The sequence below is a fragment of the Pseudorca crassidens genome, chromosome 2, assembly GCF_039906515.1.
Source record: "Pseudorca crassidens isolate mPseCra1 chromosome 2, mPseCra1.hap1, whole genome shotgun sequence".
Lineage (NCBI taxonomy): Eukaryota > Metazoa > Chordata > Mammalia > Artiodactyla > Delphinidae > Pseudorca > Pseudorca crassidens.
In genome coordinates, this window is record NC_090297.1 from 95,374,697 (window position 1) to 95,402,421 (window position 27,725).

A 27,725-nucleotide genomic window follows, 5' to 3' on the forward strand; every position below is an offset into this window, starting at 1 on the left:
TACTGAGCAAAGACAGCATACCAAACCACAATAATGTAAAAATAAGTGTTTATTTTGTGTATATGGTAGTTCTCAGACCCTGTAAACATTCAGCGTTATCCATTCCACTTAAAAACTGCTTTTGAAAAGCTATCTGCCCCACTCTGATTTTCCTAAAAGCTCGTTACTATCATCCTTGATTTTAATGATAAATATTGGCTAGACAATAAACAAGGCTGTTTCTTCTAGTTATAAACTGGCCTTGATATATTCAATTTGCTTTAATAAGTCTTCCCTGAATTGCTGTCACCTTTCAACAGCAGTACCTTGCTGCCCTGCTGTCAAAGTAGATTTCACCCCCAAATGGTTATCTGTAATGAAAGAATACAAAGGTGAACTTTCTCTTAAATTTTCTTTTAAAGATTCATTTTTGGATAGATAAAAAGCAGTCAGAAGTGCAAAACAACATTAACTGTACTCTCACAGTTACAGTCTATAAACTGAGGCATTCATTTCACAGCTCAGAGGATAATTAGCACATTCAGAGCATACAATCAGTGTGAACAGGCCTAGCCCCCAGATGACTATATTCATCAATGTTCACAAATCTATCCCAAACTGCTGGCATCCCTACATGCCTACTATGTTATAAAGTTTTATATAAAATCCTTTTGCATTTCTTGGAGAAAATTACCTTTCTGATGAAATACTGTTTGCAGTACGAAGCTAGAAAACAATATTAACACATAAAATTAAATCGTTACAGGCATCTAAGTGATGCTTCTGGGAGCCAAAAAGGGGGTATTTCTGCATTTCACGTAAAAAAACATATCAAAAAGCAAATGCTGGGCTTCCCTGGTGGCGCAGTAGTTGAGAGTCCGCCTGCCGATGCAGGGGACACGGGTTCGTGCCCCGGTCCGGGAAGATCCCACATGCCACAGAGCGGCTGGGCCCGTGAGCCATGGCCACTGAGACTGCGAGTCCGGAGCCTGTGCTCCGCGACAGGAGAGGCCACAGCAATGAGAGGCCCGCGTACTGCAAAAAAAAAAAAAAAAAGCAAATGCTTTAAATACATCTTTTTTTCTGAAAGAAATGCCTGCATGAAAATTTTAAGACCATTCCTGACTGCTATCATTTTTAGTAAGCAGCTGAATATAAATTGTAGTGTGAAGGTTAAGATAAAGGATACCCGAATATGTGTAATACATGTGCTTCCTAGTTAGATCTTGTGCAAAATTTATAAATTCCTTTTTTAGAAAGTTTAAAATGAATAGTTTAAAAATCAGAATAACTAATTTGAAATGTTGATTATATCACCTGTCTAGGGTTAAAAAAACCATCCTACTCTGTTTTCCTTATTGTGGTATTTATTCCTCTCTTTGTATAGATCTCTAAAAATTAGAACTTCATATGGCTTGGACAATATGGTTTACTGTAATATAAATAAGATATAGTAATATCTAACAATCACAACTGCTGGGATTCTGAGTAGCAAGGAAAACAGGTCTTATAAAGCCTGTGTACTTCATCTGCTGGGGAAATAAAGCCATTCTCAAAGGATGTAAAACTAAGATTACTGACTTAACAAGCTATGTAATCTAAATTCCCCTGACACTCTTCAGTTCTGTCTTAGCTAAGGATAAAGTAAAGGGGGTGATAAGGAAGCAGGCCCAGTAATAGCGGTAAGAGTTGAGAGATGAAGGCTGATCTGCAGGCAGCCTACACGAGGCAGACTGACACTGGTGATGCAGACTCCGTGGCTGCACTAAAATGCTGAAGTGAATGAAGAGGGTAAGCATGACTACAGTGACTTTCCTTAAATGTTGGTTTTGAGTACCTACCACGTGAAATATTCTGAGTCCAGTGCACAACAAATAATTCTGTTAACTAAAGTAGGTATCACAGGACTTCGACGAGGCAACACACACTTTGGTGAGTTGGTTCCTATATATGCCTGTAAACAACAGAACTTCTTTTTCAATGTCCCCTAATTCAGACTGGCCTCTTTGATTATTCAAAATCATTAATGCTTGCCATATGTCATCTATGAGATCCTGTTCCAGAATTAACACTTCAAAACTTTATAGGATGCATCTTAATATCAAAGAAAGATGAAATTAAACAGAGATACATGTGTGCTTGTTAATTCTGATTATGAGTAAAAATACTGATGTTTAAGTTGGCACCTGTGTAGTAAATAACAGAATATTTGTAGAGAAGAAGTAATAGCTGTGAGGAGTATACTTTACAAAACTCAAAGATGACCTCAGAGCTGTGGTCCATGTCTGTGTTCCTCTAGCCACATGGGCTGCAGTCTGGATCCCTTCCACACACCCTCACTGCAGTGCTGGGCTGGACGTGCTGCCTTCCTCTGGGCCGCCTGTGGCGTCAGTCCTGAGCTGGGCCTTTTCCACTGCAGGGGAACCTTCCACACACTCTGGTATCTTTTGGCCAGAGACAGGCTTAGCAGACTGGCTGCTTTCAGTCAGTGTGCTTTCTCCTGAGATTCCACCAATTTCTTTGGGCTTTGTATCCAAAATAGGTGATTTATGCTACAAAGTAGAGAATTACAGTGTTTTAATTGTTTAATTAACATAATGTGAAAGTTCGTAATAAACATGTTCAACAAGTTCCCACACAAATCTGTTACAGCAAATGTTGAACTCTTTCAAGTCCTGGTTCCAGTGCTGGATTGTAATTATATAAATGTTATTAAGCCTCACAGAACTGTACATGGAGGAATGGGAAACTCAGGATATGCCAGGTGGTCTAGTGATGCAGCTTAAGGAAGGGTCAGGAAGACTGGTGACCAGTACTGCTAACTCCTCTTGCTGGGAGAATAATTCATTCAACAAATATTTACTGAGCATACATTAAGTTCGAGGTGCTGGGGATACAAGACAACAAACAGACAAAAACCCCTGCCCTCCCTGGAATTTACATTTAAGCTGGGGAGAGAATCAGGCAATAACTTAACAAAGTATCATGCTGGGGGTGGGAGGGTTGGATAGCTGTTTAAATTAGGGCGGTCTGAAAAGATGACATGAGCAAAGGCTTGAAGAAATGAACCTTATCAATATATTGGGAACAGCATTCTAGATAGTGAACAGCAAGTACAAAGGCTTGAGTTCAAGGAATAGGCAGGAGGCCCTTGTGGCTGAAGGAGGATGAGGGTGGAGGGGGCGCAGGAGGAGAGAGCAGCGTGGTAACAGAGGTGGGAAGCCCTAGGCCATCTTGATATCTTTGGCTTTCCCTTCAAGTGAGCCCGGAACTCACTGGAGGATTTTTGAGATGAGTGACAGATAACCATTAACTATTAAAGCTGAAAGGAACATCTTAATTTTCTAGACGCAGGCAGGTATGTTCTCTTAAGGAACTCCATGGGAAGGGATTCTACAATTTCCTAGATTCTACTGCACTTCTTACTATTTCTCAAAGGTTTGCGTCTGCAACCTAAACTTTGCAAATGACAATACAAAGTCCTCTCTCAAACAGAAATGGAAATATCCCTTTAAATGGCCAATAATGGTGGAAAAGAGGCCTCACCATTCCACAGGTAAAAAGTATAGTCTAGCCAGCCAACGATATAAAAGATTTGGGAAAGCGAGGTTTTTGGTCCTTTCCCAGCTCACTCTTCATCTACCTAAGGCTTCAGGGCTCTCCTGCGGGTTGGCTCCCTAAGGCTCCAGGCCTTCAGTGAGGACTTCTCTCTGATCTCTTCAAAGGTAGAAATTTCAGTCATGCTCACTTGTTGGTTTCCTATGAAATGTCATTATGAATTACCATCTGTTCCAACAAATTACTGTTAAATACTATTTAACATAAAAATTAAATCTCATTTCTTCTGAGGAGGCTGGACTAACTTTCAACCAGAAAGGGGGAGAGTGAATAATTATTATCACTGGTGATATAATTAACCATGAAAAGTAAAAGCACTTAACCAAAAGCACTATAGGAAGCACTTACACCTAGTATGAAGGGACAGCGAAATAAACAGTTGCTGACTTACACTGGGTACCACCTTGGGATGCTCTCTCGCCTCTGCGTCTGGTAAATCAAATGCCGGAAGCACTTCAAGGCTCTTGTTGCCAGTCTGAAATCTCAAGTCAACATCTCTCTTTCTCAAAACATCTCTTCTACCCTCACATGTTTTGTCATTAGGGCCTTGCTCAATGGGGCCAATTTGGCCCCTGTAATAGAAATCTGCATCACCTGCTCCACCATGGGGTCTATAATCAATTTCCTGCTGCCATCTTCTTTCACCTGGCTGAAGTGCCTGGGGTGGTTCTCTTTCAGGGCCACCCACATGTCTCAGCATATCAACTGATTTTCCAGCACCATAGCAGAAACTCTAGAAGGAAAAGAAATACATATTCCTGAGTACTTAATGGCTGACTTACAACGAAATTTTGAGGTGCTTTCCACGGTGCCAACAAAATTTCATAACTTGTGGCATTTATAGACATAAACATCTTAATTTCACTGGATTTTCTCTAGATTAATACAGGGCCAGAGTAGCCAATAAAATTTGAGAAATCGCCAAGTATTAAGCAGACATTTCAATCAGCTGGACACATTTTTATTGAATTATAACAGCAGTTAGGCTAAAGCCTAGAAATTTAAAAGGTATTAATTGATCATTGCTCATGTGTTGTCTACATTCACACGCATCATATAAGGCAAATGCTGAAAATTAAAGTTGTACACCATTATGTAAATATTCTCCTGTAGGTTTATTTTTTACAAACTCGCTTTAGCTACAGCTAAAATTCAACAGGTTTTGAGTCACACCCCAAGGGAAAAACTAGGCAGCAGTTCTCAAAGTGTGGCCCAGGGACCCCTCAGGGGATCTCTGAGACTCTCAGGAATCTGTGAGGTCAAAAGTTTTCATAATACAAAGACATTAGTCTTCTTCACTCTCCTCTTGTACAGCAGAGTCTTGTGGGGCTACAGTGACTGCCTCACTCTGATGGCTCATGCACTGTGTGCTTGTGTATACTTGTATTTTAAAAATTTCTGGTAAATATCAATAAATAAACCTCCCACAAACAAGTGCTCTTTGTGGTGTTCAATTCTGAAGAATACAGAAGGGTCCTGAGAACAAAAAGTTTGAAAACCACTGTACTGGAGATACTACTCTTTGAAGACAGAGCAGCAAAAGGCCTTTTCTTAGGCAGCAGATGAAGCAACAAGCGATGAAGGGGTTTTGCTTATAATTTCAGTCTTAGAGACTAAACTACTACTATACAACTAATGTCACCTAACAAAACCATATCCCTAAACCAATGAATCCTAATCACAAGCCAAAAAACAAAACAAGAATAATTTTTAAGTAAATAGATCATAGTGAATTTTGTATCCTTAAGGGAAGACAATTCTTTAATAATTTCCCCAGGCACATCTGAGTTCTTTGCATTTTGTTTTATGAGACAACTGCTTTATTAGGGTAAGGGCTGAAAATCAACCAAAAAAAGAGCTGAAGAGACCATGGATGACTGACAAGTAATACTGTAATATTCCTTAATAAATGTCTGCTCCTGGATCCCCCAAATTGTTTCTTAGTACACCCACCTCTTTCTACATCCCTTTCTGATGCTATGTTAAACCCACTGTTCTTCTGTTCTCAGTGCGGCAAAAATTCAGACTGAAATAAGGTCCCCTTTCTCAAAGAAGACATAACTGATATCATGTGTAGTAATTCATGAAGTTTAAAGAACAAATGTTAAAAGAGGGTATTATTCTAAATCACCGCTTTGACATCTACAATCAAACTTGAGAACCGTTTTCTTGCTTAGAGGAATGTACAAGTAAGTATAAACAAACATTTATCACTTAAAAATCATCTTTTCATACCATTAAGCATGACTTAGCCTGATTTACAACATAAAAGAAACCTAATAATTTCAGAATTGCCTTTTTTCTGTAAATCCTGTTAATTGTTAACAGTGCTATATACTAACCAGGACAGCTAATGCCATAATTATCAGCACTGGAATCTGTAGTAACACTGGGATCTCCTTCATGAGTGCTTTAATAAATTCACCAGTTCCTTTTCCAATATGCTTCAATGGCTCCGTGACAAAGTTGGTGAATGTAACTGCTAGTGCCTACAACAAAAGATAAAAACAACTTAATTTTTTTCCTCAAAGGATTGAGGCATATAGAATAAGCCATAATCAACTGTACTGAGGCTGAAATTATGAAATTCCATACATTTAAATGTTATCATATACTTTTCATGTGAAAATCACTGTGTAATGGAAGTATTTTTTTCTAGAACAAAGGTTTATTATTAGCAAAATGATGGTAAAAAACACTAACAATTTTTAATAAATACAGAGACTTTTTACTTGCTTTGTATAAGTAATTTTCACAAAATATATTCTAACCTTTGTTGGTGGGACCAACCAAATAGGGTTGACTAATAAGAGCTCATAGTATTTTTGGCATGAGTCATCCTTATAGGTCCATGAACTTCTAAGCCATTCTATTTAGAGAAACAAAAACAGTCATTTTTTTAAAAAGTCGTATTTCATTCCCAAATAAGACAATATTTTAGTTTTAACTGTCCCTCTCCCCACAACCCCCAATCAATTTTAAATTGTTTTGCAAACAGTCTCCCACTAACAGTGATTTTTAAAAATTTCATCTTATGTCCAAAATGTTTATTTTAAAAATCCATTCAAATTATACAACTCTTATACAGGTAAAATATATTTTATTAAGATTTCTAAAAGGTAAACAAAAACAGTTCTTTACACACACAAAGGAATCCAAGTAAAACTGGGGAAATCTGAGTAAGATTGGTGGCTTGTATCAAAGTCGATATCCTGGTTGTGATACTGCACTATTGTAAGTATGCAAGATGTTACCAGTGGGGGAAGTGGGTAAAGGGTACACAGGATCTCTGTTTCTTACAGCTACCTGTGAACCTACAACTATGTCCAAACAATTTCAATTAAAAATGTCAGTTCTTTACTTATTTTACAAAATAAAGTAGAACATTAGTTCTCTCACTTTTTCTAAATCAGACTCATGTACATTATGTACTAGCAAGAGCTACAGGAGGCATTTAGTTGTCCCCTGAAGCCAGGAAGCAAGGCTGGGCTGGTTTGGCTCCCATATCTTTTCAAGAAAATTAATTTTTTGGACACCTTGATTTGTTGCTGAGATTCTATTCTGGGTCAGTCATTAGAGACTTGCATTTATAAAGAGACTTTGATCATCAAACCATTCCCACTGTTAGATACCTATAACTAAAGGCAGTCAACATTAGTGAGTGTTCATAAAATTTGTAAGAAAAAGTAAAATAATTCCTAATTTTTAAAAAAAACAGTATAGTAAAGCTACAATAAGATTTCACACGTCAATATAAGGAGATTAAATCGAAGATGGAAATGAATTCATATATACATTGATTCACTTCTCTAATAAACTTCTGCTGAGGACCCAGAATGTGCTAGGCACTGTGCTAAGGACTAGATGAACAAAAGTGAGTCTAATGCAGGGAGACAGATAATATAAGAGCCAGCAATATACACACTTTCTATCCCTTTCCTGTCACATTACATGAACACAGAAGTCACTGGTCTGAAACCTAAGACGCTTCTTGCCTGTTCTGATACTAAAGATTCAGTCATAGAAAGCCTCCTTCTGGCATTTTATCATTTCTTTGTAATTATTAATATGTTTTTTTCATTCTCAGAAATTCTACTCAAAATAAGGCCAAGGGAACCAACACCTTACCCAAGAGACTTCCAGTCCAATCCATGTTCTCAGCACACACATTGTTTAATGGCTCCATCTTGGCAACTTCAGCCTGATGCTGGGCAAAGGCTAGCTGACCAACACCAAAGGGAACCATGAAAGGCTGCTAACAATGAAGGTTACGCCTACACATCCTAAAAACCTTAGTTCAAAGTGTGTCTTCACCATTCACCCAAACCAGATTATTTAAAAATTTTTCACAGAAAAAAATATATTATTTTTTAAAAGTGGCTCTTTTCAGCTCATGGCAAAACAGTCTTAATGCAACAGGTAAAGAACTAACTACAATTGCCTTCTTTATAAAGTAATTATGAGGAGGAAGGAAAACGTTTTTACTAAAAAGATTGTTTTAAAAATTAGTTCAAATATAGCTGATATCATGCCCCCAAAGATAGCTATACATATTAAACGACTACTCATTCTCTTATACAATTCATGACAAAATGGTGTTTTGCTTTGGATGATTTTTAGCACAAATGACAAATATGCCTTTTAAAAATAAAAGCCCCGGGGGAAATCATTGAGAGAACAATTTTCAACCAAACTACCTTATTTCCTCCAATTTGTAAATACTTAGTTCTAGAAGCTATAGAACTTAGAGCTAAGGAAATATCACAATGATTTAATCAGATGAATTCACTGAAAATAGTTGGCTACTTGACTCACCCTGCTAAAAAGGTCTAAAATTTTCCTTAAATGATTATGCTATTTTGACAGGAACAATAATGCTTCTTCAAATTTCTATATATAACGTGGTCCTGATTTTTAAAGAATTAAAAATTTGGAAAAAGTTTATAAAGAAATACCTCGGGGCGTCCCTGGTGGCACAGTGGTTGAGAATCTGCCTGCCAATGCAGGGGACATGGGTTCGAGCCCTGGTCTGGGAAGATCCCACATGCCGCGGAGCAACTAGGCCCGTGAGCCACAACTACTGAGCCTGCGTGTCTGGAGCTTGTGCTCCGCAACAAGAGAGGCCGCGACAGTGAGAGGCTCGCGCACCGTGATGAAGAGTGGCCCCTGCTCACCACAACTAGAGAAAGCCCTTGCAAAGGAACGAAGACCCAACACAGCCCAAAATAAATAAATAAATAAAAATTTAAAAAATGGTTAAGATGGTAAATTTAAAAAAAAAAAAAAAGAAATACCTCAAAATATCTACAGTGATTATCTCTAGGTGGTAAAATTATAGACAATTTTATTTTATTTTTTCGCCACTGCACGCAGCTTGCGGGATCTTAGTTCCCTGACCAGGGATCGAACCCAGGCCCCCAGCAGTGAGAGTGCCGAGTTCTAACCACTGGACTGCCAGGAAATTCCCTAGACAATTTTTAAGAATTAAATTTCTCTGTATCTTTCTATCTTTCCTATCTTCTCTACCATAAATATACCACTTTTATATTCAGAAAATAAACTAATTTTAAAAAACAGTATTTTGGTATCACTTCTAGCAAACAAAAAGACATACCCCAAATTACCTACATGAGAATTTTTCAAGTGTGTCTACATAACTCTATTCTGATTTAGCTGTCCAGATGCCACCCAACATCAGGAATTGGGTTATGAAAATCAGGACTGCACATTTTTCCCCACTAACTGGTCAAGGACCCAAAACACCAGGGACACCTGAGCAGCTGCCAATTTCCTCACCATCACCACCTCTAATCACTGCCTCCTGCCCTCGTCTGAGGCAAGATTATATACTAGCTCTAAATGGATTACAGTCTTTCATTATGAAGTAACGTTTGAAAATTTAAAAACCTTCTATCTATACAATACCTTATATAAATACATCCAATTCCATCCCAAACTGATGAGAAAACTGATGAATAAAACACGTCTCAACTGGGTGTACCAACGAACATATGTCCACAGCTCAGTAGCTACTAACACCACGATGCAGAGCAGACACAGAAGCATCTCAAAAACAGAAACAGAATAGAAAGAAGAGTCACCGCCAAGCCATCCTTCCCAAAAACAACACTGATCGTCAGCAAAAACAAAAGAACTGGACTTGAATACGCAAAATCATTTGTACCATTTTGCTGCATGTTCGTCAACCCAGTAACAGTGACTTAGTATGAGTTCTCAACATAATTATGGTGGGGTTTTTAAAGTGTTTTAAAAAACAAAAACATGTTAAAATAAAAACATGTTAATCATGTCCCCCTCATCCCATCTTACCATGAATACATTATATGGATCCACTCCAAAGGAATCTTCAAATCGCCACTTCCATGTTTCAAAATTATGAAACTTAAAATTAATTAAAATATCACTTAGTGCATCATCCAAGGCTCCTGGCTTCCAATCCTCTCCACTGAGAAACTTTTGTATTTCTAACAAGGTTTGTCTCTTAAGGATAATCTCGGCATCATAATGCATATCACCTTTGTTTTCATCAGGCTGAATTAAATTTGCCAGAAAAAAAACAAACAGAAAAGGAGAATTTTATCATTACTCAATGAAATATTTTAAGACAAAAGCTAATTTGGAACTAAATATATAATTAGTTCACAATATTTCACAGGTATAAAATAAGAGGAATAATATCTACCTGTCTGACTCACAGGCCAACATGAAAACCAAAGATAATAACGTGAAAAACACTTCAAAAATTATAAAACTCTATGCAAGTAACATACAGTACATTTTACTAAATTACAGTTGATTCCTGCTATCTGCAGTACTTACATTCTATAAAGTCACCCTGCACACTAGTTAGCAAATACTGAACCATGGCTCCTACAGGAAATACAGGGTTAGGTTCCTGCAAGCACATTTTCATCAACCAATCAATTCATAACCCTTTTATGTTACTGTTTAAAGACACCTTAATATAGGGACTTCCCTGCTGGTCCAGTGGGTAAGACTCCACGCTCCCAATGCGGACGGCCCAGGTTCAATCCCTGGTCTGGGAACTAGATCCCACATGCATGCCGCAACTAAGAACCCTGTGTGCTGCAACTAAAAAAAAAAAAAACCATCCCGCATGCCACAACTAAGACCCAGCGCAGCCAAAATAAATAAATATTGAAGGAAAAAAAGGAAAGAAATTAAAAATATATATAAATAAAGACACCTTAATATATATACTGTGGATCCATTAACACTGAGCTCATAGCCAACAGCACTATGACTAATGACTGAACTAAGCTTAACTAACAAGGGAATTTTCTTTAAGGCACATCTCAGCCTTCTTGTGCTTAGGAACACTAGACAGCATAACACTTGGGAGATTTTTTTTTTTTTTTCCTGCAGTACGCGGGCCTCTCTCACTGTTGTGGCCTCTCCCGTTGCGGAGCACAGGCTCCCGACGCGCAGGCTCAGCGGCCATGGCTCACGGGCCCAGCCGCTCCGCGGCATGTGGGATCTTCCCAGACCGGGGCACGAACCCGCGTCCCCTGCATCAGCAGGCGGACTCTCAACCACTGCACCACCAGGGAAGCCCGGGAGATTTTTAAACAGCAAAATTTTAAAAATTAAAAAATGAAAGCCCGAAAAAATAAACAGACCACATAAAAGTACTTGTTTATAACATGAGAGCTGAAAACAAGAAGGCAAAAAATGGCCTTGTTTCACCTCAGCTGAGAATGGGCTCACTGAGCAACTCAAACGTTTTGTCGCTCCGCGCATATCTGAAAGTGACCACAAAAGCAGGAGTACTGATTCTGAGGTTACAAATAAAGTTTAATATTTGAAATATTCAAAAATATGGAATCCACAAATAATGAGGATAAACTATCATTATTTTATGATTCCATTTATGACTTTCCATTTGCTGACACAGTTTTCAAATAGCCTAAAATTTGCAGTAGTACAAATAAGAAAAACAAAAAGGATCTCAAAAAGCAGCAAAATCTGGTTTCCATAAATATGCATGACAGTCACAACTATATTACTGAGAGTTCAGGTTAGCAAAATCATTATAAACATTATCTTTTCTAATAGTAAATACTGATATTTATATTAAAAAGTAAATATAAAATGAGAAAAACCAAAGTGTCATGTAATATCACAAATCATCAGTAAGTATAAAAAAGCATCCATTGATTAATATTTCTAAAAAACCAGGAACGAAATATTCCGAGCATCTCCATCTTGAATATTTTCTGACTCTACCTGTTTCCTCATCTATAAAATAGACTCTTTTCCACCTTGCACTCAGTTATAAGACTCAAACTGAAGGGTATACATGTGAGTACATCTGCTTTTACATCTCCAAAATAAGGTGGGATTACTATTCATCTAACACCCCCTTTTTTTAAGTTTTCTTGATGTTTCGACTCCTCAAAGTGAAAACAATGACTCTAAAAAATGGAATCTTAACATTAATCATGAACAGTATGTGCCTGATATGTAATTTCTATAAAGCAGCCTTGCCACAGTAAACAGCTAGGGGGAAAAAACTACTTAAAACACACTTTTCTTTTTCTCAATATGTAATATTACATCATCTGAATAAGAAAGTGTGGAAGTGGTAGAAAACAGGAAGTAAGGACTGGGATAGAATTTCCTTACCAAGTCATGAGTTTATTAAGTTTCTAACTGTTCAGTAAAGTTCAAATAGCAAATTTAAAACAATCTCCCTCTGGACTTCCCCTTCACCTTCCAATACAGGGAGGCGTGTGTTCAATCCCTGGTTGAGGAACTAAGATCCCACATGCTGTGCAGTGCAGCCAAAATTTAAAAAAAAAAAAAACCCCTCTCCCTCCAACTCAATTAAGTGGTAGGGCAGTGCACAGAGTAAGTAAATCCCCATGAACTACAGGAAAAAGAGGAGGGATCTGCACTGCTCACTTGCCTTCCACCAAACCACTGTAAAGCAGGCAGCTGCCTTCAATCCTGCATGAATAGGTTTTGGTAAAAGGGTGAGTCAGGTATTCTCTGTTGAAGCATAATGATGCTTTGCCACTGCTTGATATAATGTGAAATTAATAAATAATGAAAATATCCACTACACTGATTAGTATCACAGCACCAAATACTCACAAGGCCAAGCTTTCTGGTTTCAATTAAAATCTTATTTAAGTATCTCCTAAAAACAGGATTGCTTTGACTTTCACAGTCTTTTCTCATCTGCTTTTCACACTCATCGATCTGTAACCACAAAATAAATACAACATTAGTTAGCGTTAAAGTTTAATGTAATAAGGGTCAAGTTTCTAGCCTAGTGGCCCCATTGAGATCAAAGTAAGGAGCTCGTTATTTTTTATCAAGCTCGCATTAAAATGTAGATCTCACCTGCTTCTTGTGGGTTCTCTTTGCAAAGGGCAAGTAGGCAACAAATAAGGAACACATGTCCCACACTGTACCCTGACTGGCAGTTTTCTTGCTGACTTTCAGCAATTTTAAAACTGAAGATCATGGGCTTCCCTGGTGGCGCAGTGGTTGGGAGTCCGCCTGCCGATACAGGGGACACGGGTTCGTGCCCCGGCCTGGGAGGATCCCACATGCCGCTGAGCGGCTGGGCCCGTGAGCCATGGCCGCTGGGCCTGTGAGCCATGGCCGCTTGGCCTGCGCGTCCGGAGCCTGTGTTCCGCGGCAGGAGAGACCACAACAGTGAGAGGCCCGCGTACCACAAAAAAAAAAAAAAAACCTGAAGATCATGAAACAAGGAAGCAGAGATGTGGACAAGCAGAACATCTGGACCAATCTGCCTCTTCCTAATTCCAAAGTAATGGTTTAACAAAGAAAGGAATGAAAGGAAAAAGCGGGGGAAAAATAACCCAGAAAGAGAGGACAAAGAGAAACAGGGATAGCATGAAGCCGGAAAATGAAGGACACAGCAAAGATTTTCTTGAATGTGCATATTACTTTTGGCCTTTTATTAATTTTTCCTGCCAACTATCGATCACCCCCTACCATATGTCAGGAACCATGGCTTCTCCAGAGTGTCCTACACATGGCACCCCCTCTGCACAGAGTCCTTCATTAGAACAGACTTCCTCTGAAATTAGCTCTACAAACACCACCGTGGCCTAGTCTCTGAGGGAGGGTAGTGCACATCTTACAGACATTTAGAACCTGTGAAAAAGTACTTTTTACTTGAGTGTGGACCACAAGTTGCATGGAGCACTGAAGTGGGCTTCAGATGATGAACATACAGAGCAGCACACACAGACTCAGGACAGAAAGACACTCAAGAAGTCACAGGGCAGTCTCCTCTGCTTTCAGGCAAGGTTAACAAACCCTAAGAATTTTTAGTTTCTTTTTAAGAGAAACAATTTTTTAAGAGAAACGATTTTTTAAAAACAAAGACTAAAGACTCCATTTTACCAATCATGTTGTTACAACGTTTGAACCAAAGTCACAAACAATGGAATGAAAAATTTCAGTAAAAAGGCATTTCTCCATTTCCTAACATCCAGCCAAATTAATTCACTACACCACAAAATGCAGTTAAGACTGAAGCAAATTTTATCCAAGCATTTCTTTGCTAGCACTCGGGTGAGAAAACATTCACATTTGGTAAGAACCACAAGCAGCTGCTTATAGATCTCGAATTCAGATATATCTGGATCTCAATTAAAAAGCCCTCCCAATCTCTCAAGCTGGAAACCTCCCTCATTCACGCTAGCCTTCCCTATCCTTTTCCCCTCCTCCCTCAACCATCACAACTTGCTTATTCTACCACGGAAAAGTTGCACGCTTTCCTCTTCTCTTCACCCCGTCACTGCCTCAGTGTGAGCCTCCAGTGTCGCTGGACCTCTGCCATCCCCCCCATCCCAGCCCCCTCCACACTGCCACCAGCACCCTGCCTCACAACCAACTGAGGTGGGTTCCCGCAGCATAACCTGTGTTCAAACTCCCCAGCAATCTTGACTTACTTCCTCTCTCATAAACTCTACTTCAGCCACATAAAGGACTGAATAAATGAATAGCTACCACACACTAAATTATAATAATCCCTTATATTTATAAGAGCAACTCTTATGCTTAGAAACTAGCAGTAGAGCCATTTCTTCATTTGCTATATTTGTTGTTACTACAGCCCAGCATTGCAACAGGTGATAGAGCATCACCTTGTCCCATTCCTTGTCCCAAGAAATTTTCAGTCTGGTAAAGAAATAATTACTGCATAGTGAGATGTTATTACAGCAAAATAGAAGTACTATTTTAAAAATCAAAGGCCAGAGTAACTAAAGAAAAATAACCCATATATATGTCAATTGTAGTTTAGATAGAAACACAAATAATGTTAGCAACGACAGGAAAACAGAGAGCAATTTAACATACTATAAATAATACAAAAATCATGAATAAAAAAACCTAACCTTATAAGTTAAAGAATCAAGTCTGCTGTAACATTCTGACAATTCATCAGCATGTGATAAGTCAGGACTGACCTCTTCTTTCTCTGATATACCATACTTCACCTAAAGCAAAGGAGAGAGAGATTTTCTTTCTTCATAGTTCAGTTGTAAAAATAACCTACAGTTAATGAGACTAAAATTTTTACTTCATCATTTTATGGCTTTGCTCATTATATTCCTCAACTGTATTAAACCACCAAAAAAGTAAGAGCCTCAAATTTATACACTAGCTAAGAACTAAAATCAAATTAGTTTGCTTCTCGACGGGCTTTACATTCAAATTTGAAACAGAAATAAACAGATGAGGTTGAAATCATCTTAGACTAGGAGGCAAGAAGACATTCTGCATGATTGCTAATCATTGATATAGGATTCTCATAGCTCTGTGAAAAACAATAACAAAAGTAGACTATTTCCATCACAGGACTGATAAGGTGTTATACACACATGCATTTTTTAAATACCTGAGATTTTCTCATTGTTCCTGAAGCAGCATCATAGTTAAGCATGTCTGTGGGGTCAATCCAGTCATCATCATGAGCATAAGCAGTTATCAGCCACAGACATTCACAAAAGAGCACAGAACACAGCATCCTGCATGAAGGCTACAAAAATTAATAGATATAGTGAAGTATGATTACTTTTGAAGGAAACTGTTTTAATAAAAACAATCCACTTCCTTCTAGTGTTAAGATAATGCTTTCTTAATAATAACTGAATTAAAAATATTCAGTTAAGTGGTATTCGCATAAAAACACATACACACATGCACACATATTCTATTCTCACTGAGACAAAAAGTATACATAAGATTTTCTAAGTGATTCAGCAATTCCACTTCTAGGTATATCTCCAAGAGAAATGAAAATATACGTCAACATAAAAACTCGTACACAAACATTTATAGTTGCATTATTCACAATAGCCAAAAAGGAGAAACAACCCAAATGTCCCTAAACTGATGAATGAGTACCATACAGTGGAATATTATTAGGCCATAAAAAGGAATGAAGTATTGATACATGCTACAACATGGATGAATCTTGAAAACATCATGCCATGTGAAAAAAACCAGTCACCAAAAACCATATATTATATGATTCCATTGATACAAAATGTCCAGAATAGGCAAATCTATGCAGATTGGTAGGTATATAAGTTTGAGGATATAATAAGGGACAGAGGGGTGGTAGTTAAATGGTACAGGGTTTTTTTCTGATTGAAGTATAGTTGATTTACAATGTTGTGTTAGTTTCTGCCATACAGCAAAGTGATTCAGTTATACATATGTATACATTCCTTTTCATATTCTTTTCCATTATGGTTTATCACAGGATATTGAATATAGTTCCCTGTGCTATACAGTAGGACCTTGTTATTTATCCGTTCTATATATAATAGTTTGTGTCTGCTAACCCCAAACTCCTAATCCATCCCTGCCCCACCCCTTGGCAACCACAAGTCTGTTCTCTATGTCTGTGAGTCGGTACAGACTTTTTTGGGGTTTTTTTTCAATTTTATTTATTTAATTTATTTATTTTACTTTTGGCTGCATTGGATCTTCGTTGCTGCGTGCGGGCTTTCTCAAGTTTTGGCGAGCAGGGGCTACTCTTCATCGTGGTATGCGGCCTTCTCATTGTGGTGGCTTCTCTTGTTGTGGAGCATGGGCTCTAGGCGTGCGGGCTTTAGTAGCTGTGGCACGCAGGCTCAGCAGTTGTGGCTCGCGGGCTCTAGGGCACAGGCTCAGTAATTGTGGCGCACGCGCTTAGCTGCTCCACGGCATGTGCGATCTTCTCAGACCAGGGCTCGAACCCACGTCCCGTGCATTGGCAGGCAGATTCTTAACCACTCTGCCACCAAGGAAGTCCCCGGTACACAGTTTTTGATGAAAAACTCTGATGAAAAGTTTTAGATAGTGATGAAAAACGATCTAAAATTAACTGTGGTAATGGTTGTACATATCTGTGAATATACTAAAAACTGCTGAATTGTACAATTTAAATGGGTGAATTGTATAGTATGTGAATCATTTCTCAGTAAAACTGTTTTAAAGAAAACAGGTATTTGAACCAAACCCTCCCCATCTCCCATTTTTTTTAAAAAAATGGGAAATTTAAAAGGTGCAAAATTAAGATTCAAATGATGTGACTGAACTCTCAAACAGAGAAAACAGCTTGCTTCATCTAAGCCTCTGCATAAACACCCTCAAATCGTATCTCAAAACACAGTATCTCCTCTATTCAAGTGTCCAACACAGTAGTCATTAGCCACATGTGGCTACTGAAATTTAAATTAATTAAGATTAAGTTACATTGAAAGTCAGTTCCTCATTCTCACTAGCTGCATTTCAAGTGCTCAGTTGTCACATACGGCTAGTGGCTACCAAACTGGACAGCACAGATACAGAATCCTTCCACCACTGCAGAATGTTCTGTCAGACAGCCTCTCTTATACCTTACTCTGAATACGGATCAGGTGGGGGATTTCTAAGAGGAGAATGCCCTGGGCCCTGCCCATAAATGGCTTACACTCTAGCTGCAGGAATAAAAGTAACTCCAGGCTAAACTAAACACTCTTTTGTGTTCCTGGTGTGCTCTGTTTCTTCTTCTAGAGTATCACACACTGAAATTAACCACTTACTGGGCAGTCTCATCCCTTAGCACCGCGGCTCTCAGTCTTGGCCGTGCATTAGAATCACCTGGGAAGCTTCTTAATCCTCCAATCTTCTGGCCACATCCCAACCCAACTGAATCAGAATCTCTAGGTGAGGGACCCAAGCATTGGGATTTTTAAAGCTCCCCACCGGGTTCCATCACACAATGAAGGTAGAAAACCACTGCACTGTAACGTGAACTTTTCCAGGGAAGGTAACATCTTACTCAAGTCTAAATTCACCTTCCCAATGCCCTCTCCATCTTGCCCCCTCCATCTCTCCAAGCCCAACACTCAGCCCAGTGGCCAGCAAGTGAAAGACATTCAGCAAATGTTTGTTAAGCCGCAAATGCAAATGATCAAAGCCTCAGCAGGGATTCAAAGTGTTTTAGGGGCTCACAGGATGAAGAAGCACATCTGACTGGGAGAAACTGGGAAGATTTCATGGAGGAATGGGCATGGGAAATGGACTTTGAAGTATGGGCAACATTCTAAGAGTATGAGATGAGGGAGGCAGAGACAGAGAGGAAAATGTACTCCTCAGAGACTGGAAACACGAGAATGGACATGGCGGAACACAGAGGTGGAGAGGTGGCTGAGATGACTTTGCAAAAGTAAAAACGCTTATGACTAACTTCATGGGCTAACAATAGCTTTCAAGGGTGATGGGAACTACATTTTGGGAAGATGAAACTAGCATTAAATGTACACTCAGAGAGTTCAACAAGGAGGCTTGAGTAGAAAAAGGATGTTGGTCTGAAAGAGTGATGTGGATGAGAACAGAAAGAACCCATCGGACATGTTTAAAAGATTAATTCTATAGACCTCAGCAACTGAATGCACGTAGAAGGAAAGAAAGAGAACGATGGCAGACAGGACTCCAAGATTTTAAGGCCTACCAACAACAAAAATGGTGCTATCATTTTCAGAACGAGAATAAGGTTTTGGGAGAACGTTCAGCACTCTCTCGTTCAACGTTTACAAAATACCTGCTGGATACTGGGCACTGTCGTAAGTGACAGGGCTACCAGGAAACGAGACCAGCCAGGTCTTCTTTAAGAAACTTACACTCTAGTGGGGGATGACAATGGATTGGCAAAAAAAAAAAAATTCAGATAGTGATAAGTCATATAAGGAAAATAAAACAAGGCAATGGTGTAGATGGATTAGGTAATGCTGGGTATTTTAGAGAAGGCCTCTGAGGAGAAGAAACATGGCCTCAAATTCTCTATCATTTCCCGCACTGAGAGATGGAGTTTGTTTCCTTTCCTCCTAAATCTGGGCTGGCCGTGTGACCAGCCAAAATACTGTGGTAGAAGTAATGCTGTGTTGGTTCTGGGCCTGGCCTAAACTATACCAGGATCAGCTGCTTCTACTTTACCACTCTGGAACACCTGCTTTTGGGACACCCTCTTGGAACTCAGCCACCACGCTTTGAGAATGCCAAGTCACCTGGAGAGACCACGTGCAGGGGCACACTGAGCTCCCAGTTGGCAGCCAACATCAACGACCAGCCATGTGGGTGAGCCTTCTAGGTGGTTCCAGTCCAATCCCTTGGTAACTGACTTGGTGATCCTGCCAACATCATGTGGAAAAAAATAACTACCCAGCTGAGCTCAGTCAAGCCCCACAAGCCACGGACTCATGAGAGATGATAAAATGGTTGTTGAAAGCCCCTAAACTTTGGGGTGGTTTGTTACACAGTGGTAGATAACCACAACATTTAAACAGAAAAATGATAAGCTAACCTTAGGAAGATTTAGGAAAAGAAAACCCAGAGAGAGGGCATAGCAAGCATAAAGGTCCAAGCAGGGATTATGTTTGAAGCATTCAAAGAACGGGCAAGAAGGCCAGAACAACTGGGTCCTGGGAATGAGTTGGAGGGGAGAATGCGAATAGGCCACAGCAATGAGTGTGGTTTTTACTCTAAGTGTAATAGGAAGCCACCCACTAGAGAGGTTTTTTTTTTTTTGAATGTTTGAATTTTATTTCATTTTTTTATACAGCAGGTTCTTATTAGTTATCCATTTTATACCCATCAGTGTACACATGTCAATCCCAATCTCACAATTCATCACACCACCCCACCAGCCCCCCGCCACTTTCCCCCCTGGTGTCCATACGTTTGTTCTCTACATCTGTGTCTCCACTGGAGTTTGAGTACAGACGAGATAGAATCTGGGTTACATTCTACAATGACTGGGGCTACTATGTGGAGGCTGGAAGAGAAGAGCAAAAGCAAGAGACTAGAAAGGAGGATTTGCAGTAGTCCAGTTGAGAGATGAAGGTGGCATGAACTAAGACAGCAACAAAAGCGATGATAAATGATAAGATTTTTAAAATTTGAGGTAGACATTACCACATGTGGCGAAGACCAGCTAACAGGTCACCAAGCACATTCCATCTTCTTCCTTCTGGACACATGGTAACTACACATCCCAGCCCGTCCTCCAGTTAAGTATGTGACAATTAAGTCCTAGCCAGCACAAAAGCAGTGCAAGGATATGCAACACATCCGTGAAAGCCTCCCACACGTGACCCTCCATCAGCTGGCCCCCTCGACCATCAGGGAATGGGGAAGGCACTGAGCCCTAGAGGAGGGCAGCCAAACTAAAGGAGTTGGGACCCTAAATGACCACATGCAAGGCCACCTACTACGTGGGAACATGTTTTTTGACTTTCATGTGAACAAAAATACATTTCTTTTATGGTAAGCCCTGAGATTTGGGGGTTTGTTTTTTTAACACCATCTTGTGCTACCCTAACTAATCCAGAAATACACTGCAGAAATTGCCGGTAAATTGGACGTAAGAAGTAAGGACAAGAAAAGATTCAGGATGACATCAAGGTTTGTGACCACGGCAACTGGAAGAATGGGAAAGACTGAGGGACACTCAGGTGAGCAGATACCAAGTTCTGACATACCAAGAGCTCTGTTTTAGACACCGTACATTTCAGATGCCTACTAATATCAAAGTGGAGATGTCTAATACACAGTATGGAGCTAAGGAGAGGAGTGGGGCTACAGAAACACAGTTGGGAGCCATCAGGATGTAGATGAGGTTTAAAGCCACAGACTGGATAAGATCACCGTAAGATCCATTAAGAAGATAAAAGACTGAGTCCTAGGGCATGCCAACACTTGGAGGTCAGAAAGAAGAGGGGGAACTGACGAGACACTGTCAGTGAGTACTAGTAAGGCAGGAAGAAAACCAGGAGAGGCTGGTATTCCAGAAGCCATGTGAAGAAAGAAGGGAACAGATAACTGTATCAAATGCTGCTGAAAGATCAGGTGATCAGAGGGCAGCAAACTGACCACTGGATTTGGTACAGCAGTTTTTAACAAAGTGTTAGGGACAAGAGCCTGACAGGAATAAAGGAATAATTCAGGTAAAGGTTTGGGGTTAAGATGACATAGTAACTCCTTGCTCCAAAGCACTCCCCGGACTCCTACTTCTGGCCAAGATGGAGTAACAGGGACCAGATTTACCTTCCTGCCTGAACAACCAAGAAAGAACCCTGCATAAAATATGTGAGATGGGCTTCCCTGGTGGCACAGTGGTTGAGAGTCCATCTGCCGATGCAGGGGACACGGGTTCGTGCCCCGGTCTGGGAAGATCCTCACAAGCGGCTGGGCCCGTGAGCCATGGCCACTGAGCCTGCACGTCCAGAGCCTGTGTTCTGCAACGGGAGAGGCCACAACAGTGAGAGGCCCACATACAGCAAAAAAAAAAAAAAAAAAAATGAGATGGTTTTCAAGAAACTGGACACCAGGCAAGAAAGAATGGTGGTCCTTGAAATATGGGAAACAAACATGGACAGCCCTTCCACTGCCCCAGGCTACTGTCTTAAGTAACCATGGGCACCCAGAGGGGAAACTCAGGGAGAGCCCAGGAGCTGGGATCCTTGAGGAGATGGAGTTGAGTCTGGAGAAATCAAGGCAGCTGGAGTTCAGGAGGGAAATTTGCATAGAGACAGACCTGCAGAGGTCTGCAGAGGGTCCCTGTTACTCCATCTTGGCCCCAGCTCCTTCAAAAACCCTTGAAATTTCCTGAGTGATAGGACTGTCTGTTATGCTAATGAAGTGCCTCATGGTGGGCTCCTAGATAGCTTCAGGTTGGGGAACGGTCATCCAAAAGACCAAGCACATGATTAGAGGGTTGGAACTTTCAGCCATCCAACCTCTGGGGATGAGAGGGCAGCTGGAGACTGAATTCAATCATGTTGTCAATGAATCAATCATGCCTACGGACTGAAACACTGATAAAAACTCTGGACACTGAGGCTCAGAGGAGCTCTCTGGCTGGTGACAGAGTGATGTGCTGAGATGGTGACACACCTGGATTCCATGAGGACACAAAAGCTCTGCGTTCTCCCCCACAGACTTTGCCCTATGTGTCTCTTCATTTGGCTGATCTTCATCTATAGCCTTTATAATAAAACCATTAACTGTAGAACTTTCAGTGAGTGGTTCTAGTGAATTACCCAATCTGATGGGGTAATGGGAAGCCCTCAATCTATAGCCAGTTGGTCAGAAGTACAGGGGGCCCCCAAGACATGCATCTGATGTGGGGAAAGTCTTGTAAAGGACTCTGCCCTTAACTTGTGGGGTATGCAGTAACTGGATAGTTAGGGTCAGAATTGAACTGAATTGGAGGACACAGTGTGTTATCAGAGGAATTGGTATGAGAACAGACTCCCTTGAATATTCAGCACCACACTGATCAGTGCACACATAGGAGGAAAGTACCTGAGGCCTGAGAAAGAATCACGGAAAGATTCAATTCAAAAACAAAGAGTAAAAATTAATAAATTAGAAAACATGTAATAGAGAAGATAACAAAACCAAAACTTGGTTCTTTGAAATGATGAATAAAATTGATAAACCTATAGTAAGATTAATGAAGAAAAAAAGAAGGCCCCCAAAACCAATATCAAGAAACAGGTTAAATTCATTCATGATTAAAACAAAACACTTAGCAAACCAAGAATAAAAGAAAACTTTGTCAGAGTACTACAGCAAGCATCACACTTGGTGGTAAATATTGAAACCCTTCCCTCTGAGATCAAGAATGAGACAAGGGAGAAGGTACTGGAGGGCTTCTGAGACGATGGCAATGTTCTACTCCTTAACCTGGATGGTAGTTACATAGGTGCTTGCTTTTTAATAATTTGCTAAGGTGAACATTTGTATTTTACACACTTTTCTGTATGTATATTTCACATTTTACAAAAGGTTTTTTTTCCCCCATGGGAAAGACTAATTAAGATATAGTTATGCTTATTTGCAAGGCAGAAATAGAGACACAGATGTAGAGAACAAACTTATGGATACCAAGGGGGGGAAACAGGGGTAGGATGAATTGGGAGATCGGGACATATATACACTACTATGTATAAAATAGATAACAAAAACCTATTGTATAGCACAGGGAACTCTACTCAGTGCTCTGTGGTGGTGACCTAAACGGGAAGGAAATCTAAAAGAGAGGGGATATATGTATACGCATAACTGATTCGCTTTGCTATACAGCAGAAACTAACACAACATTGTAAAGCAACTATACTCCAATGAAAATTAATTTTAAAAAAGTATTGTTACAGTCTAAACTGCATCCCTCCACCAAATTCATATGTTGAAGTGCTAACCCCCAGCTCTTCAGAATACTGTATTTAAAGGCAGGATCTCTAAATAAGTAATTAAGTTAAAAATGAGGTCATTAGCCCTAATCCAATATTACTCATGTCCTTATAAGCAGAAATTTGGACACAGGTCAGAGGGAAGATGATGTGAAGACAAAGGGAGAAGACGGCCACCTGCAGAGAGGTCACAGAGAAACCCACCCTGCTGACACCTTGATCTTGGACTTCCAGCCTCCAGAACTGTGAGAAAATTAATTTCTGCTGTCTAAGCTGCCCAGTCTGTGGTACTTCGTCAAGGTAGCCCTAGCAAACTAATACAAATTTCTTTAGACATAAAAAAAACTAATAAAGTCTACAACCCACAGACTCTTGATATGTTAAAGAAGTTTAACCTCAATGAGGAAAGGTGTGAATAAAAGAAACAACAATGAGCATAGGAACTGATCAAGCATATTGATAAATTTAGTAAACAACTGATAGTTTTTTTAAAAAACCTAACTTTCTATGTTTAAAAATGTAAAGCCAAAATACTAGATAACAATAATGATGGGAAAGGCATCCTAAAATCCCTGTCACACTCCAGAGATGCTTAGAAATACTGGATAACTGTATTACTTTACTGGGGAAAAAAAAAGAGTTAAGCTAAGGAATAAAGCCTTGAGAAGACCCAAATACAAAAGGAGAGTAAAGACTAATGAGAGTAATAGAAGGCAAGCTAAAAACATGCAGTGTTTTATGCAAGAGGGGCTTAATTTGAAGGAGGTATTAGTCAACTATATTAAATACTTCAGAGAAAATGAGAAAAATAAAGTTTGAAAAAAGCCATTGGATTGGTTAATTAGCTGGTCATCTGTGAACTGACTTTCACAGAATGACAGGGAGAAGCCTAATTCTAAGCAGTTAAGAACTAAGAAGGTGAATAGAGAACAGACTTGTGGTTGCCAAGGGGGAGTGGGTTGGGGGAGGGATGGAGTGGGATGGTGGAGTTAGCAGATGTAAGTTATTATACACGGACTGGATAAACACCAAGGCACTACTCTATAGCACAGAGAACTGTATTCAGTATCCTATGATAAACCATGATGGTAAAGAATTTAAAAGAAGAATGTATATATATATGTATAACTGAATCACTCTGCTGTACAGCAGAAATTAACACAACATTGTAAATCAACTCTACTTCAATGAAAACAAACAAAAAAAGAATTAAGGAATTCTCTGGCGGTCCAGTGGTTAGGACTCGGCACTTTTTCACTGTGTGGGCCCGGGTTCAATCCCTGGTCCGGAACTAAGATCCTGTAAGCCGCATGGCGTGGCCAAAAAAAAAAAGAACTAAATAGGTGACAAGGGGAGTGTCTGAACTGAGCAGAGACTAGGAAAAGATGGCAGTGTCTAATATCAAGGCTACAGTTAAGGCTTTTCATAGGCAACAAAGTTTTACATGACTTCATCAATAGAAATGAATGAGGAAGGATGGAAATAAAGGTTCTAAAGCAAAAAGAAGAGAAGCTCAAAGTTCACATTACTGTTTGTATCAACAGGATACTGAAAAAGTCCATTGGAAAGCCCAGAGTGTCCCTGTGCACGCAGAGGCTGGGATGGAGAATGGAGATGTGGAAAAACAGCACTAAAGGGAGCATTCCACAAAGGGAGATGAATCAAAACGCCTGTCAAGCAGCTGAGTTTTGACTATGACCCCCACAAAGTCATGCTATTGGCAACTAGGCTATTTTCTCCAATAATGATCAGCAGATCCAGGGACAGGGTTTAGCAATGCAGAAATGATGGAAGACCAGGAGGTGATGCAGAATAGTGAAATCAGCTGCAAAGTCAGGGCCTCCTGCCAAATCCCTGTGGTCACTGATTTCTCCCTGAGAAATCCTTCCGATAATCTCACACTTCCTCCAAACAAAGCCACATCTAAACCTGGTGGAGATCTTGTTAAGAAACAGATTCTGATTGAGTAAATCTGAGGTGGGCCTGAGATTCTGCATTTCTAACAAGCTCCTAGTGATGGCAGAGACACTGGCCCACAGACCACACTCTGAGTAGCAAAATATTAAGGAAAAGTAACCATCCTATGTTGGTGTAATTCAGTGGTGGCACGTGTTATTCTACCATTTGTCAGTAATAGTCTCTCTCCCTTAGTTCTATTTTTTAAAAATTTTTTCATCTATGTGTCTTTGACACTAATAATGTAAAAATTATTATATAATAATAGTAACTAGTATTTGATTACTATGTGCGAAAACCTGTTACGTGCATTCATTCATTTAATCCTCACAAGAACTCTTAGAAGTAGTACTATTATTATCTTCATTTTATAGATTAGAAAAACAAGTAACTTGCCCAAGACCACTCAGCTATTAGGTGGTCAAACCCAGACTGGCTCTACCTAAAACTGCCTCTCCAGGGCAAGATGCTAGTGGCATCTTCTGAGAAGATGGAGAGGAGGAACTGCGGGATCCCCACCTCCACAAAGCAGGAAATACGGAGAGTGGACTTTAACAGGAGTTACTAGACTGTACAGCTACCAACAAAGACAGAGATCTCCAAGGAGACTGCCAGCCACTGAGTGGAAATCGGCACAAAGGAGACACACCTGATTTCAATGAATTTACACGTGAAATGAGTAAGACAAAGCTAACTTGGGTATTAGAGTCAACTTCTGTATTAACCTAGAAGTAGCCTGGCATAAAAGTCAGGGTCTTGCAATTTAGTTCGTGTGCGTTGTGCAGTTTCCTGGAACCGTGGTTCTCAAACTTGAAAATATGCATTTCTAAAGGTTCCTCGATGACTACGATGATGATGCCAGTAATGGTGATAAGCTAGTCTGGGGACCACACCTTCATAACCACCATCATAGTGAAAATCGTCATTGTTTTTCACCACCCACTCATAAATATGCATCTCTATTAACATTCAAATTAATTTGGAGTTTTTGAAAACAACTACAAACAAATCCGAGCCATTCTGCTGACGGTATTTGTTCAGATTGTACCTAAAGTTTTCAGAGATAACTGAAGCCAACAAAAGTCAACGTTCGCTCGCGTCTCGCTTTGCCCTTCTTGCCCCTTTTCCCTAGGCCGCTCTATGAATGGCGTAAAGTAAGAGCAACCGCGTGGCACCCAGAGTTAAGACCGCCAACGGGCCGGGGAGATAAGGGGGGCAGGTTTCTCGCTCATCCCGGTCTGCGCCCCTTTCCTAAGTCCCCAGCAGGCCCGGGCGAGCTCGGCCCCCGCCAGCACAGAGGTCCCGGCCTCCCCTGCGTCGCCGCCCGCGGGACCCGCCCAGGCCGAACCGCAGCCTCGCCTGCCGCACAAACACACCCGACCGGGCGGACTCACGTCTCTGGTCGCCAGCTTACCGCTCCGGGAAGACAAACACCTACCCGAGAGGCTGGAGAAGATGGCGAGCCGCCCCTCGAGCCGCCGAGCACTTCAGCGGGGTCCTACCTTTCGCTCGGCCTCATCGACTCGCTCGGCCTGCAGCTGTACGTCCTTCCCGGGTGCGCAGCTGATTGGCCTGCCGAGGGGGCGGGGCCGGCCCCCGTCGGCTTGTTTTAGGCAAGAGTTTTTTTTTACGCTCGTCAGCCGAACTCTGCAAGGGAAGGCTTACATGGAAGCCAAATATATAAAACGGATACGAAGCGTATTTTCTTAGTATCGATTTATTTTATAAGTTCTCGAATGTGTAACATTTGCAGTAAAACCCGGGAATCTATTTTGAGTATAATTTTTTAAATGGGGCATAATGAATGATAAACTAGTTCTAAAGTATTGGGTACTGGGGAGGGGTGGGGGAGTGCACGCTATGTGGTAGTTGGAAATAGTAAGTTTTCTTTTCATTTTATCCCTTACTGGCCTTGCAAGCTCAGTAAAATTCTCCAAAGAGGAAATAATGAGTTTTACACACTTGGAAGAAATGAGAGGTGTACGCAGAAGTTATTGGCAGCAAGTTTAAAAGTGAGTTAAAATTTGGTATATCATATAGTACACTTGAGTGTGCGTGTTGCTTATCACAATTTTTTTAAATTAAAATACACTGGACAGGGACTTCCCTGGTGGTCCAGTGGGTAAGACTCCGTGCTCCCAATGCAGGGGGGTCAGATTGGATCTCTGGTCGGGGAACTAGATCCGCATGCGTGCTGCAACTGAGAGTCAGCATGCTGCAACTAAGAAAGTCCGAAGGCCATAGCTAAAAGATCCCGCATGCCACAACTAAGACCCAGAGCAACCAAAATAAATATTTTTTTTAAAAATACACCTGACATAAAATTTACCATCTTAACCATTTTTAAGTGTACAGATGTGTCATTAAGTACATTCATACTTGTGCAACCATCACCACCATCCATCTCCATGAATCTTT

The 27,725-nt window shown here is 40.3% G+C and overlaps 1 protein-coding gene across 9 annotated transcripts; it reads right to left on the reverse strand.

Moving 5' to 3' along the window:
- Positions 1-31: 31 nt before the first annotated feature.
- Positions 32-26,928, reverse strand: CLCC1 (chloride channel CLIC like 1). Of its 9 annotated transcripts, none has more exons than XM_067727112.1 (11): positions 26,810-26,928; positions 15,524-15,664; positions 15,021-15,122; positions 12,736-12,843; positions 9,928-10,149; positions 9,523-9,663; positions 7,726-7,819; positions 6,369-6,466; positions 5,940-6,086; positions 3,989-4,330; positions 32-2,531 (listed from the first exon to the last, which is right to left on the reverse strand). In XM_067727112.1, the coding sequence occupies exons 2-11, from the start codon at positions 15,650-15,652 to the stop codon at positions 2,316-2,318; spliced, it is 1,599 nt and encodes a 532-aa protein (XP_067583213.1). In that variant the 5' UTR covers positions 15,653-15,664; positions 26,810-26,928; the 3' UTR covers positions 32-2,315. The 9 variants fall into 9 exon arrangements, with proteins under 9 accessions (XP_067583213.1, XP_067583211.1, XP_067583212.1 ...); XM_067727110.1 differs by having other exon boundaries at positions 26,746-26,873; XM_067727111.1 differs by having other exon boundaries at positions 26,702-26,853.
- Positions 26,929-27,725: the final 797 nt, after the last annotated feature.

Coding starts and splice junctions, on each gene's coding strand:
- CLCC1 (XM_067727112.1), bottom strand. CDS start 15,652: ATGCTGTGTTCTGTGCTCTTTTGTGAATGTCTGTGGCTGATAACTGCT. Junction 9,664..9,927: donor ATCCATATAATGTATTCATG/GTAAGATGGGAT, acceptor TCTGTTTTTGAG/ATGCTTCTGTGTCTGCTCTG. Junction 6,467..7,725: donor TTGGACTGGAAGTCTCTTGG/GTAAGGTGTTGG, acceptor TTCTCTAAATAG/AATGGCTTAGAAGTTCATGG.